The 15,833-nt window shown below is 36.7% G+C and overlaps 1 protein-coding gene across 1 annotated transcript; it reads right to left on the bottom strand.

The window, feature by feature from the left end:
- Window positions 1-16: 16 nt before the first annotated feature.
- Window positions 17-14,471, bottom strand: LOC110376575 (E3 ubiquitin-protein ligase RNF13). The gene is given in 12 exon segments (XM_064034660.1): window positions 17-2,602; window positions 2,967-3,152; window positions 3,412-3,467; window positions 3,622-3,717; window positions 4,113-4,273; window positions 4,832-5,006; window positions 5,561-5,669; window positions 6,155-6,224; window positions 6,227-6,253; window positions 11,680-11,771; window positions 12,617-12,979; window positions 13,923-14,471. Coding segments are annotated over 10 exon segments (1,209 nt in total). The 5' UTR covers window positions 12,889-12,979; window positions 13,923-14,471; the 3' UTR covers window positions 17-2,602; window positions 2,967-3,001.
- Window positions 14,472-15,833: the final 1,362 nt, after the last annotated feature.

Here is a 15,833-nt window from a genome sequence, read left to right as displayed (position 1 = left end):
TAAATAAAACGAAAAGTCAATATTTCCTTTGGCTTTATTTCTAAACTTGCGATCAGTATCGCGGTCACTGACCCCAGTTCAGCAAATACACAACTTAAATCATAGTTCACTCCCCGACCGGCCGCTCTTAACGTACAAATATATCACAAGTAAATAAAGCATTTTATAACAGTTGCCAACTTAAATAAACAAGCTATCCTAAAGAAAAACACAATTGATAGACTGAAGTCGGATTTTATAAGAAATTAATTTCATAAAGTTGGCTAATTATCACACTGGCGTGGATTCCCAAAAGAAATAGATTTTTTACGAAGGTGAGCTTGTTTATCTAACTTTTTTGCCATGTTGTGTTGACTCATTCTGCCAGTATGCCATAAATATCTTCGCATGGACTGCAGATGTCATTCATATTTAGTGCCATTTCAATATTTAAAATTATTTCCATAAACCTTATAGCCTAAAATGAGTTGATATAATTAGAATTTCGTAAATTATATTTTTGAGCGCATTATGACTTAAATCATATGAAAAACTTTATGATACTATATGAAAATAAATATGATAATTTATCAGACTTTCTTTATAAAAGTCTGTCAAATTGACATATTTACTCGTGGTAATTCAGCAGTAAAATTACTGGCTCAAAATTAACATTATTTCCTGGCGACAGCAATTCACAGGCAGAGTAAGTAAACACAGCATAGTTAAGTATTATCACATAGAAAATAAAATGTTAGTCGTGTTTAGTCACAATATATGGCGTTAGCGAAGTCGCCGCTACCTACAGTCCAACTGATCCTATATACAGGGTGATTTATATCATTTATTATTTTATACAGGATGTGTGAGTCACTTGTCAGTACTGAACTAAATGCAACCTCGTTTTGTGATGATAATTCAATTTGATTGTCAAATAAAGTGTTAAGATTTGATATCAATACGTAACAAAAAAAAACTGTCATTATGAACATTAACCAGTATAATTATGAAGATCGTATATCTGGATAAAGAACGGCTTTTCAAAAGTTACATACTTTTATCTGCAAAATAAATATGATAGTTGGACATATTTTCTTTACGAAAACTGTCAAACTGTCACTTTTACTATAGAGATAAAACTTGCTACTGTTGGAAAATCATTTCTTAGCTATCTTGGATAAACGCTGTCATTTAGTTCAGAACAGAAAAGCAATAGTCATTAATTAACGAGTTAAAATAAAAAACCATTCTAAGCATAATCACGTAACGACTAAAATTTAACATTAAACTTACAAAAACACTACAATAATTATTTTATAATACAATAATATTTTGATAACTCTATGTAGGGAAAGATGGCGTGTAAGCGGCTAGCCTCACAACCCTCTGGAATTTACAAATAAATATAAACTGCGGAATATTTACAGAAAATTCTCGATTTCCTGGCTAAGCTTGAAACTAAAACTAATTTATTTAATTAATATATTATTCGAAATTTGTTATATAACAAAATACATAATTTTGAATTAACTTATTCTAAATTAATCGAGAACCATTTTATATGTGAGGCGAAAATAATTTTGAGGTATAGAGCTTCTAGAAATATCCCGCAGTGTCCCAAATTTAAACAAAGCAATTCTCATTCCAAAACTCCCCGGAATTCAAACAGTATTAGCTACCAACTTCACATTAATTACGACCTACAATTGTTATTCAACTGACTTCAAATCTATCTACAATGATTTCAATATACTTTAATTATTTAGCATAGATAAATAGTAACATAATCTTTTATATTTAACAAAAGTCCACATTAATAAGTCACAATAAAATCAATATTTTTCGTCCATTCGTCACAAAAATGGTTTATTAATATGAACTTTGAAAGAAATACTCAATTCGATATTGCACCTTTATAATTTAGTCGATTCCCATAATCAGTGCGGTTTATTATAAAATATAGTATTTTGCTCGAATTTTCAATGCGTCAGGCACTTTGATTTTAGTAAAATAAAGTTTCGTCTTAAAACCAGTATGGAACACAGCTCAAGCAATTTTGATCTTTACTTGAGGAATGTTCTAGAACTGATCCTGATGTCATTCATAAAGTCTGCTTCACTTCGTACAAAATTAAAGTGACCAAAACGAGGAGATCCATACATTCTCATTTGCCTAAGTTTGTGATGATTTCAAACAAAACCTCGGTCTTTTGAACATTAAATTGACGACATTAGATTTACTTATTATAATAATATTTTTTTCTAACAAAGTCACATTTGAGTTAGTCATAGACCTGAGACAAGTTCAAGCATTATCAAGTACTTTGGAACAATCAAAATTCCATATGTAACTACAATATTGAACTTTGATCGCACGCCCAGTCAAGATTTCGATTTTAAATCGATTCTTAGTATCGATATTTTATCGACATTGTCATCTGAAATATCGATATTTTTGTTGTGAGTTTAGAGGTCACAGCTTGGACAATTTTTCGTGTTGTATGTTAGAGATCGCGTGTAAAGTAAGGGTGCTTACACACTGGGCGGCAGTAGCGAATGTCGGCCGAGTGTTCATAAGTCCACGTGATGCGGTGACGACTGCGGGGCGGGTAGGGCTGCTACACCTGCAAGATAACGTCAAATATTATATGTACCGTAATTTGTAGTATAATCACTATACTATTAATTACGCATTGCTAAATAAAAGACAACCTAAATAAAACTCGATAGATAATAAAACTATACGATAAAACTAATAGATAAGTTAAAGAAAACAATTAGTCAGTGGTTTTTTTACTTTTTGTGTCAGGTTCCAGGCAAATAGTGTTTTATTTCGCGTTACCCTAGCCCGTAACATTTTGGAAACCAATACTTTTCTTAATAAAATACCTACTGGGATATTTAACCTCCGGTAGCTTGGACCCTACTGGTGGTCACAATTTTTTTTTAAGTCTAAGTTTGTCAAAAAAATATGATGCATAGTATTACCGATCTCTCCATGCGCCTCAGTATTGATAGAATGCTCATGACTCAGCAGCACGGGCGGGGTGGGGCGCGGCTCCCGCGCTGTCTCGCTGGGAGCGCGCGCGGCGGCGGGAGCGACGCTCGCTGGTCACCGACGTGGATACCGCCGGCATGCTCGAGATTAGTGCTTCTCTGTCGTCTGTTTCCACGCTGGAATTCACGAAAAAAAACATAAAAAATAAGGCCACTATAACCAAAGAATACCCAAAAAAAAAACATTCATGTATGAATATGTATTTAAGAGTACCCTGTATAATTATTATAAATTCAAATTCATACATATCATCATTCTTTTAAATTCACAATATTATGTATTTCGAACCGAGAAATGTAAAAAAAAATGTTACTTATATCCGTAAAATTTCTTTTGATATAAAAAAAAATTAAACATTAAACAAAAAAAACTCACGTGTCATCAATAACATTACTCTCCTCGTCGTCATTATCCTCTGTAGGGGACACTGCCTGAAACAACAGTATCAAATAATCAATGACAGACATCAATTAGTATTACCCAACAGAAATATTTAAAAAATATATTTTATTCCAAAATACCGAGACCATTGATCATGACACCATATTGTAGTAGGGCCATATTTCGTACAAGACACCATTATACCTGAGCGTTCTCCTCGTCCCTGCGAGCTCTGAGCCTGGACATGAACCGCGCCGCGCGGACGAACGGGTTCTCGCGCTGCTCCTCAAACGTACCACCCTGGAATAATACCAATACAAGTGTTATACAATGAAGACCAATATGACGTACCGGTCTGCGAGTTGAGCCTATGCCTTTAGTCAAGTGGCTTTTTGTTAACATGGTAACAGATGCCAACAATGCAAACATAGTAATATAAGCTTTGCTGCGACACATAACCAAGTCACGTGCGCGCGTGATAACGAGTGCTAGCGTGTCTGAGTTTGTGAGTGAGCGAATGATTGTGTGTGAGTGGGAGAATGAGTGTGTGAGTGGGAGAATGACTATGTGAGTGAGAGAATGAGTATGTGAGTGAGCGAACGTGTCTGAGTTTGTGAGTGATCCAATGAGTGTCTACGTGAGTGAGTGAACGATTGCTGTGTTAGTGAGCGAATGAGTGTATGTTTGACACATACCTGCGTGGCATTATTATCGTTGAGCAGCGGCTCCGTGTCGGTGGAGTCGGAGTCGGTGTGCAGGCGGCGCCGCTCGCCGGCCGCGAACACGCGGCGCTTGCACACGGGACACACGCGCTTGTTCTGCGTCAGCCACGGGTCGATGCACACCGCGTGGTATGCTGAAATCAAACAAATTATTATGAATGAGGCAGAGGAAACATATATGGTCATAATTGACATTAAATATGGTCTAGTAATTGGTATGTGAGACTCTCGGAGAGTATGTGGGGTCGCGCCCAGGATACGTTACGTCAACAGCGACGGCACAAGACACATACTCCCGTGACCCCGATACACGTGTGTGCGAGACCTAGCCTGTAAAGCCTCTCTTGCTTGTGGTGAGAGATCGGAATAAGGAAAGATATGCTACAACGCAGATCGGTCAGGCACCTTTATATCAGGTCAAATATGTACAGTGCAAGTGGGCTGAACAAAAACGTTCATGGTTCTCAACGTTTGTCAACGATGTTTGGAATTACAAAAAATGGACGATTCCAATGCAGGTGAGAGCGGGACAGTAACGTTCCTCTTCCCCGCACAACCGCATTTTGGCGCGATACTTTCTTAGGAGATTTTTCTTCATGACGTCTCCGCTTGTCATTTTGTTCTCCATGGGTAGGAGTTTCATATCATGAGATATTTGGACAGCAATATGAGTAAGTAAGTAAGACAGGTACCATGTGCACAGGGCAGCACCCTCAGCCGCTCGCCCTCCTGGTAGTCGTCGAGGCAGATGGCGCAAGTGTCGTACGGGTCGCCCTTACTGAACTTGCACGTGGGGATCTTCTTCAACGCTCGGCTGGGCAAGCGATGCCGCCGGGCACGGCGACGGTCTTTTATGCACTTTACTATCTGGAAATAAAAAGGAATAAAATGTTAATATGGTAAATGTAGACTGGGAGAAAACGTCACCAGTCTAACCAGGGGTATTGGGTTGCCTGGGTCACTAGGTTGAAGAGGTCAGATAGGCAGTCGCTCCTTGTAAAGCGCTGGTACTCAGCTGAATCCGGTTAGACTGGAAGCCGACCCCAACATAGTTGGGGAAAAAGCTCGGGAGATGATGATGAGACTGGGAGAAAACGCCTAAGGCGTTAAATCCGTCATTGTACAAAATGACGAATAAATAAATAAATAAATATGGTCCTAAAATCTTGTTGATGGGTAAAAATTGAAGAACATATTTTCACAACTAAGTATACTTGAATTAGTGCCAATGGCGCTGTCTTTAAGTGTAAAGACGACAGCACTACAACTCCTCAATCAATCAAATTTCTTCAATAGATTGTCAACCTTATCACAATAGCAGAAGGTTAAAAGTTCGATTGGTAAAATTTGACAAGTTGACCTGCTGACAAAGGCCTATAAAAACAGTGCAAAACGAGCCTTATTGCCTTTACAATACGTACCATAAATACGAGTATAACGAGCAGACACAGCACCACGACTATCGCGAAGGGCAGCAGTAGATGCGTGTTGATGTTGAACGGCAAGTCGTCGTTCACCATTATATAGAAACTGTAAAACAATGGCCGTATGATTTCATTTCAAAATATAAGGAAATAATAGTAATTATTAATTAATCAATTAATAAAATGTAAGGAAATAATGCAGTTACTAAAATCTCTGTGTATGGAAAATTTGGATTAATTACAAAATTAATTTACTGTTACAGCCTTTTTACTGTCCCACTTGCACTGCTGGGCACAAGCTTCTTCTCACATGGACAAGGATTGAGCGTTTACCAAGCTTATTAAATACAACGTATTACCTATTAAATAACAATAAATAGGCATAACAACTTAACTAACAGTCCAAAACTTAAAGTTAAAGAGCTTCAATGATTAATGAAAGCCTTTAAGGAAAACGTTCGTGAATGAATACATATTGTGCAAAGCTGACTTCAAAACTTGACGTTAAACAGCACAAGAGCTTCAATTGAAAGCCTTTGAGGAAAACGTTGGTAAATGAATGTGAATACATGTTGTGCAACGCTGACTCACCCGCTAGTGTACAAGTACTCGTCGCCCAGTAGGAGGCCAGCGAGATCGCTCACGAACACAGACGGTATCTCCCCTCGGGATTCTTTGCCGACATAGTCTCTGTAACAATTGTATAAAAAAACTTACCACCTTATTGTAAAACAAGATCTTAAAAAAGTCCATGGTGTCGAACAAGGTTAATGGTCTAAACCTAGCACTGAAATTGGTACTTTTAGGACCACATTTTACAATAAGGTGGTGGCTCTTTCTACGTGCCTAGGAGGGATAAATAAATCTATATGCTTCTTTTGGTTCTAACTGTTCTAAGTTAACCTACCCTAAAACCTAAAACTTTTCAGAAAAATTGTTATTCTGTTCTTGATTTATAAACAGTGTAACTATCACGACTTTTTAATATTTTGTAGACAGGATTATTTATTTACAGTTTTACGCTACTACCAGGAAAATTGTTAAGCCGTTCTTGATTTACAAACAGTGTAACTAAGACGACTTTTTTATATTAGATAGATTTATTTACTTATGTAGATTATTTCGCGGTTTAACGCTACTACCAGGAAATGGATATAAAAGATGTGTATTGTCTCAGGCTAAACAGAGATGGTCTTTTTGGGTAACAAGAAAAGATTGACATGAATGAGCATTTGTAAAGATAGATTAAGTTCGCAACATTTTATTTTAAAAGTATGTAGTTAGTATTTTAATTGAGAAAGTACTCCGATATGCAGTACATAAGATGTTTAATCTTCAAATTGTCATCTTCTTTATATGAAAGGTACTACCAAAAACCACGTTTTAAAAATAAAGTTAACTCAGCAATCCAGCAATTTGTCGGTCACTGAGTACATCGGAAACTGATTCATCAACCGTAAAATAAGGGCCGATTGGTGCACTCGGTACAAATAAGTACCAGTACAAGTGTACTTGAACTGCATAAATAAATAATTTCTTGTTTATTTATCCACACATTACTTTTACAACAAATAAAGTGATAGTGGTCTATTTTTATATTGTCCAAGGAAATTATTTTTATCTTAATATAGTTTGTATAAGTAAACAGTTTATATGTGTTTGAACTCTCATTAATTTACGTTGATTGAACTATTGGTTCTATGACATTTATCACAGGTGGCTTCATATACTACAACCTAGCAATAAAGATTAGTCAGATTATCACGTCGTCAGAAACTAGTACTTAACTTTGACAACCTGTCTTATTAAGGGGTATGGGGTTGCCGGTAAGTGGGTTGAGGAGGTCAGATAGGCAGTCACCCTTGTAAAACACTGGTACTCAGTTCCGGTTAGACTGGATGCCAACCCCAATATAGTTGGGAATAGGCTAGGCAGATGATAATAAATTACTGGTTGTATGAGATTCATCATAGATGGCTACATAAACAAACTAAAGGTGTGAAGGTTAGGCAGATTCGGAGAACTACATTATTGTAAGAGGCACTTGTTTTTTTTTAATGAGACCGGATTTTCTGTGAGTAAAACATGATTATGAAGTGTGATTACCTATAGAAAATCTTGGTAAAGAAAACTACCATTGATATTAATAATACGTTTTAAATATCGGCGCACAATTTTTGTATGAAAACAAGCATTTTCCAAGCTCTCATCGATTAGGAAATGGGGGCGGTTTATTAACGCCTATCGTTAATTTTTTTGCACTTTTTAATACGACTATTTTATAGCTTTTGTATTGTTTTAAATTATTTTAAATCTGCCATATATTGGGCCCACTTTTATATGAAAAAAAAAAACATCATTAATCCACTTGCAAATTATACAGGTAAAGTCTCAAGTAGACACAAAAAACTCCCCTGGGTTTTCCCATCACAACACACAACATTTTAGCCATATTTGTATCACACAAAAACTATGAATAAATCAGATAAATCACTTACTATAAACAAACATAGCTCGTTTATTTCCATTGTGAACGTTTCAATCAACAAATAAATATGAAATGTATGGAGTAAACGCTACCGCGGGCGTTCGAAAACAACTTTATCGAAGTAATGCTATTGTACTACAGAACAGACAACTAACCAGATAATATAATGCTCATTGGCCGAGGAAGTGTGAAGATGTCCTCGGGAGAAAAGTACGGATTTCATGAACTTTAAGCCAAGGGCAATAAAGTCTAATTTTGTGAAGCATTGTTAATATTGCTAAAATATATTTTGGCGTTATTTAATGTGGTGTAATAGTGTAACAATGAAATTCGCGCAGTTCGTTGGTGGTTATGAGTGTATTCGTACATATAATGTGGTGTTTTTTGTGTCATTTGAACTGGCTGATGAATGATGTGTATTTTTCGTGGAATTCAATAGTAGGTCGATGCAGATAGCAGAAAAACTGTAAAACAGATGTATTTGATAGGTGAACAATATTTTCCTGTTGTGATTATGTAGGTATAGTGTATATAAGATGTTGACATGATTTGATGTGAGTGATGTGATAACCAATTGACAGTCATAAACACATAATTTGTGTTATAATGTAGCTATTTGTTGCTATAACGGATTGTGTGAAAGTAGATATGGTAAGAAAGAATGTTACTTGTGAGATGACGGCAGATAGAAGAGTATGGAAGGAGAAAACATGCTGCGCCGACCCCAAATAAAATTGGGATAAGGGCAGGAGGATATACAGGGTGTTTGGCGCATGGACCGACAAAAATTTTTGGGGGATTCGTGAGGCCATGTACTAGTTTTCACTCATAGACCCAATGTCCTATATGTCACTGTATTCGAGATACGATTTTTTGTTTGTTTTAAAATTACCGGAACTATCACCTTTAAAACGCTATAACTTTTCAGTCTGTTGTCAATTTACACCAAATCACTTTCATTGCGTTCTCTGATGTATTATTATTCCAAATAAAACATAAATTCATAGCACTAGATGGAAAAAATACTTGTTGAGCTTCAAACTCTTAAAATGAAAAAACGTATGAAAAATGTCAAATTCAAAATTAATTATAAAAAAGTAAAAGCTTTATGAACTTCGTTTAATAAAAAATTGCCTACTTAATACCTTTCAACGATATGCCACATGGGTGTGAAATCATTAATAATGTCGTCAAAATCAGGCAGGAACGAACACGCACTCTAACGTCTCTAACAACGAACCCGTTTGATAGAACAATGGTAAGCAGGTAATTGGCAGGTAAACTGCCTGTCTCTTTCTTACGCATGAAAAATATCTCTTGTCTTTGTCTATCATTGGGTTGGAGTTTGTTATGTGATCCTTGTTTAGTCGAGATTTGACTATCTCTGCTATCGGAAGTGTCCGTGTATTTCACGTTTTCCTATTTCGTTGTTTTGTTAAAGTTTGTTTTGTTAAGTTTTGTTTGTTGAACTTTTCTGTTAAACTGTTGGTGTATTCACCGTGCTTGTTACAATGCCTAACTTCAGCAACGAAAGTATGCTGACATGTTGTTGGCATATGGCAGCGCTAATTGTAACGCTCGTGAAGCGCGTAGAATTTACCAGCAGCGTTATCCTAACCGGCGTATACCACACCACGAGACGTTTGCTACAACCTATCGACGTCTGAGGGAGACTGGAAACATAAATTTCCAAGAGCCTCGCGTTAATGTGAGGCAACATAATGTTGTAATTGATGAAAGCATTTTGCAAGCTTTTGATGAGGATCAACGACAAGTATTCGAGTTGTAGCTGAAAGACTTCACTTGTCGGTTTGGAAAGTTTGGTCAGTTCTTCGGGAAAATGGAAAGCATGCGTATCACTACACTTCTGTTCAAGGTACGTTAAGTACTTTATTTATTTTATCAGGCGAAATCGTAAAACTAAATTTTGAACCAGTTATCTTCGACCTTATTGTGCTGAAATTTTGCACCCAAAAACTTGTATTTTAAAATGGTTTAACCATACACTTATTTTAAACGTTTACAAATATCCTTGTAGCTTTACTGGTTCGTTTTCAAATAAATACCTAGTAACTTTTATTTTTCTAATTTTATCTTTTAAATTTATGTTAGTTTTGCCATTCAAAAGTGAATTTTTACCAGTCTTTAATGGATTGTTCTAGGTCTCATAGATGATGATCACAGACGGCTCGATTTTGCCGATTTATGATGCATACGGACGTAGATGATACAAATTTTTAAAAAGAATTTTGTGGACTGATGAATCAATTTTAATCACGAGGGAATTGTGAATCTCCACAACCTTCACCATTGGGCGCAAAAAGACAAAATCCCGCAAGAAAGACAAAGTTCCTTTCAAACTAAGTTTAGTGTAAACGTTTGGGCGGGGTTATTGAAGACACCTGATCGGTCCACATTTCTTACCAGAGCGCCTGACCGGAGAAAATTATTTGAATTTTTACTCGAAGATTTACCTGAATTGGTATTACCAGTATTAGATGGAGAACCAATTATTTTCCAAAATGATGGCTGTCCAGCACATTACCAGCGAGACGTGCGAGAACATTTGGACAACTGTTTTCCAAATTCATGGATCGGAAGAGGCGGCCCAATTCCTTGGCCTGCACGTTCACCAGACCTGACGCCCTTGGATTTTTATGTCTGGGGCCGTGCAAAAGAAATTGTGTATGCGACTGAAGTACCCACAAGAGAAATTTTAATCGAAAGAATAAATTGCGCCTTTGAAATTATGAAAGCAGAAATGCGACTGAGGACGACGACTGTAGAAATTAGAAAAGATGCCGTGCATGCATTCGCAACAGAGGCAGTCATTTTGAACATAATTTATAACAAATTTAATTAAAACATTTTAAAACATTTTGTGTTTTCATTACCCTGGCACTGGTTAATGTGTACCTTTAGGTTTGTGACGACATTATTAATGATTTCACACCCATGTGGCATATCGTTGGAAAGGTATTAAGTAGGCATTTTTTATTAAATGAAGTTCATAAAGCTTTTTTTTATAATTATTTTGAATTTGACATTTTTCATACGTTTTTCATTTTTAAGACTTTGGAAGCTCAACAAGTATTTTTTCCATCTAGTGCTATGAATTTATGTTTTATTTGGAATAATAATACATCAGAGAACGCAATGAAAGTGATTTGGTGTAAATTCGACAACAGACTGAAAAGTTATAGCGTTTTAAAGGTGATAGTTCCGGTAATTTTTAAAACAAACAAAAAATCGTATCTCGAATACAGTGACATATAGGACATTGGGTCTATGAGTGAAAACTAGTATGGCCTCACGAATCCCCCAAAAAATTGTGTCGGTCCATGCGCCAAACACCCTGTATATGAGTAGCTATTTAATTTGTGTCGTTCATCTTCATAATTCTGAAGACTATGTAGGTTAATTGTAAAGTGTCATTATTGCGAAGACAATGGTAGCCAACTAGGGAAATAGCTTCAAGACAATTTTGACAAACAAATGCTTAGGAGTCTAAACGACTACTTAGCATTGCAATTTTATTAGCGAGACCTGACTGTATACTATATCAAAGATAGGTAGGTATATAGTTAATGCTATAGTGTGAAAGACACAAGTAAGTAAGTGTGCTCACCAAGTTCACTGGAGTTGACATTGTGCACGATGGCGCAATCGTAGCCGGCGTCCTGAGCGTTGCGGATCTTCACTTCGAAGCTGCAGTTGTATCTAAAACAAACAAAAACAAAGGATTCATAAAATTGATTGATCGAAACCGTGTTTTAATTTTTCCCTAGCGGTGCCGAAAGACCACACTATACCAAAACACTAAGTAAAATAATTTTTAATTACCTAACGAAATGGGACAGTAATTTTCCTACATTATTTTGGCTCACCACCTCAAATAAGACTTCTGCCACCACTTGTACGCACCCTTAAAATGTTTCCGATTACATATGTATAAGCTACCTCACTGAAAATCTTGCAGAATACCACGGAAGTATTACAGAATATTATTTCATGAAACCAACTACTGTAGTTGGTGTGTGCAATAAAGTTACTGTTACTTAGAGCACCACAAAGGGTTATAATTATGTGATATCGTCCAACCGGTACTTAGGTCGAGTGTATTATCGACAATGCCCGATTGCTGTTACTGATATTACAGACTAACTGCGCTTGTTGCTCGCAGTGGTAGTATGCTCAACTGCAAGGGGTCCTGTATCGCTGCCTGGGTTAGACCGAAATAGCTTTAGGGGTTTTAGAATATTTCACCACGTACCTGGTAACACGTGAAGCAGCATAACAACATTGGCGGACGATGCTTGCCAGTAGCAGTTCTTACAATTCCATGTCAGATGAGACTTGATAGGTTAAAATTACAGGTTACAAGATAAGAAGAAGGTTATTCATCATCTCCCGAGCCTTTTCCCAACATGTTAGGGTCAGCTTCCAGTCTAACCAGATTCAGCTGAGTACCAGTGTTTTACAAGGAGTGATTGCCTGTCTGTGGGCCTCCTCAACCCAGTTATCCGGGTAACCCAATACCCTTAGGTAAGACTGGCCATATTTACCTGGCTAACAGCACGATCCACTTCCCCGTGAAGTTGTCCACGGTGGTCGGCGGCGGGGGCAGGACGGAGCACCCGTCATGCGGCTCCCCTACCACCAGGAAGCCGCGCAGCCCGTCCGGAGGCAGGTCGCTGCCGCAGCTCGCCGGCATGTCGGGGAACTGATCCATTATCTTAACATAACAACCTACCCTTACCTGGCTAACAGCACGATCCACTTCCCGTGAAGTTGTCCACGGTGGTCGGCGGCGGGGGCAGGACGGAGCACCCGTCATGCGGCTCCCCTGCCACCAGGAAGCCGCGCAGCCCGTCCGGCGGCAGGTCGCTGCCGAAGCTCGCCGGCATGTCGGGGAACTCGTCCATTATCTGCTGGGAAGAGAATGATTTAATATAGTTAGGAGTTCAAAAGACTAAGGGAGTCTAGTAGACCCAGGGAGTCTAGCAGACTCCCAAGTGAGTAAGGTTTTGTGGCTCATTATTATATTCATTGGTTTTGGCTTAGTAATATGTATGTAGGCAGCTATGTCAAGTTAAATGGCCTAATTCTAACCATAACATATTTGTTTATATTTCGTATTTCAAAGTTTGCTCCTACTTATTCAAATCTTTTCCTATTCTAGAAGAGATGAATTTAGAATAGAAACTCAGTCACGTTTTAATAAATACTCACATTAGATTCATTATGAGACTATTGATACATAATTACAATGATATCAGTTAAATTAATATAAATATTAATATGTGCTTAACTGACATTACAATCTTGTTTGTCTGTTTGTGAGCGCAAATCATATTGTTCGATTTGATACAAGACATCCACTAGAGATTTGCGACCTTGATCGGTTTAAACTGTAAATATTTTGACTAAGAAAATACAGAAGAAAAATCAAAAATTTTGTGGAACACAATTTTGACCCAGTTTGGGAATCTATATTTTAATGTACATTTGTATGATAAATTATTGCCAGTGTTGTTTTTTGACAGGCTTCTGGAAGAAGAAACTTTTCCATCAACTGGAAATCACTGAATATTAGGAGATAGGTCTGACACATACAGAAAATGACATGTTAAAAAACTTTTTTGAATAGTAAGTAATCTGAGTAGTATATTATGTCTGATGGAGTCAATTCCTAACAGACAATACTTATATATAAACAGTAAGTTAAAAATAGCGTATTACCTAAGCGTAGACGGCCTTTACAATGTAGGATAGTCATCAAAGTTATTAATTAAAATATCGATAAAAGTAATCTTATCCAATAGGGTTGTGACTTGTGACCCATAGAGAAAAGTCCAAAACAATACTAACGAAATGCTGCATCCCAACCAGATATAGCACATGCACTGCATTCAAATTTCGATGACGAAGAATTTCCATTTTCGAAAAACGACACCGAAGAACTTTTGAAAATCGAATGTCTTTACATTCTAGAACGAATGGTTTCCCTCCAATTAGAGTCACTGTCTTTGACGCACTGCACTATTTTTTTTTATTGGGCAAAGGGTATTAGTTTTCAGCCAATTCCCGTTCTACTTTGTAGAAGCACATGCGTTGTCCATGTACGTTGGTTGTTTAGTCACTGATAAACTTTGGTATTGCTGATTATAAATGGTCGTGTTCCGTTTAATTAGTGATACTGCGGGAGGGATAAAATGGCTGTAATATGAGATTAAATCTCAAAAAGTATAGAGAAAAAAATTGATAAAAAACACAAGTCAATTAATATGATTACACAACATATTTTTTCCCTAAACAATATGATTTATATATAACTCGTGGATAACGTAATTTCCGCTACTAACAAACCGATCACACATAAAACACTGGCGAGAAACACCGAATTCACCATAAACAAAACATTAAAATGTCGTAAAAAATAAAAATAAACGACTATAGAGTTTCTAAGGAGGTTGGTAATGGACTAATGCAGACTGCTTATGTGGTGGCAAGTTATCGAATGGAAATATTCCCCCACGTGAGATAAGATTAATAGCTGAGTGTTTACATCGTCTAATTTACTAGTATCTGCCCGTGGTTTCTAATGAGATAATAGATCATCTTCAATATTTCCTCCACATCTCATTTATTTTCCAAATCTGGGTGGTTAGGTTAGGTTCTACAATTTCGCATTCCGAAAAACGGATAAGTTAATTTTAACTCGTCACTTTCATTGATAACAAGACGCTTTTAGAATGGAATATAAAAAACTTTCGATTTATCTAATGTTCATATTCTGAACTGCACCTACAAACATCTCTACAGAAAAAGAAATCTTAGACATTGATTGAATGCGGACAAAGAGAATACATATTTGCCTGATTTTACCTTGATTTTATCGAGTATGTGTGTTTAATACAAACAGTAGGTAAGTACTTGTAGAGAACGATACCCATTTATTATATTCTAGACTTGCGCAATAATGTTGCTTGGTGATCAGCGTAAATTGGCAAGAAATTAGTGTTCCAGCTCCAAAATTATTGGTACAGAATACCTGGTTTATAGATATAATTAGATACCAGAAGTGTAGCACAAGACGATATTTTAAAGATTTTCAGTTGTTTTGGTGTTCCCCAAGGAACTGTCTTAGGACCTTCATTGAAGAGAAATGAATGACGTGAGTAGATACGAAAGTTATGATTATTTATATTACAAAAGCAAATAGGATAGTAAATTAAATTTAAAATAAATAAAACTTTGCAAATCTAGATTTAGGAAGCCTCAAGAAATCTCTACTTGTTAACATTACAATCAAACGTATCGAAAGCTTAACCTGAAACTTTTTCTCGAAGCTTTTACAGTTATCGGCACGGATATCGAGCCATGACCTTCACCTGCGCAGAAGCGATTTACTGCCTTCTTGCCTTATGCGTACGGGTGCGCAATGCGATCCCCACTCTTCCGCCGAGAGCCCAATATCCGTGCCGGTATCTGTAGTAGTAATATGAAAAGTTATCTATACCTGTGACAGTTATCTTACAAAATATCCTGCTAGTCAATAATTTCTGACGGCTTAGTGATATAATAAGCTGGAAACGATAGTAAAGATACACTTTGACTTCGCGAAAAAGAAATTATTCATTTATCAGTTTAACAACAACAGTATAAACCAAAATAAGAGATTTGGGTATGTGCAAAATAATAGAACATATTAAAAAAAATATATGGATTGACTGAGAGACAAAAAAGTACATGTATTGAAAATGTGACAAAGGTTCAGAT

Source organism: Helicoverpa armigera, chromosome 5 (genome assembly GCF_030705265.1).
Source record: "Helicoverpa armigera isolate CAAS_96S chromosome 5, ASM3070526v1, whole genome shotgun sequence".
Lineage (NCBI taxonomy): Eukaryota > Metazoa > Arthropoda > Insecta > Lepidoptera > Noctuidae > Helicoverpa > Helicoverpa armigera.
Note: the sequence above shows the minus strand (reverse complement) of the source record. Positions and strands in the feature narration are given on the sequence as shown.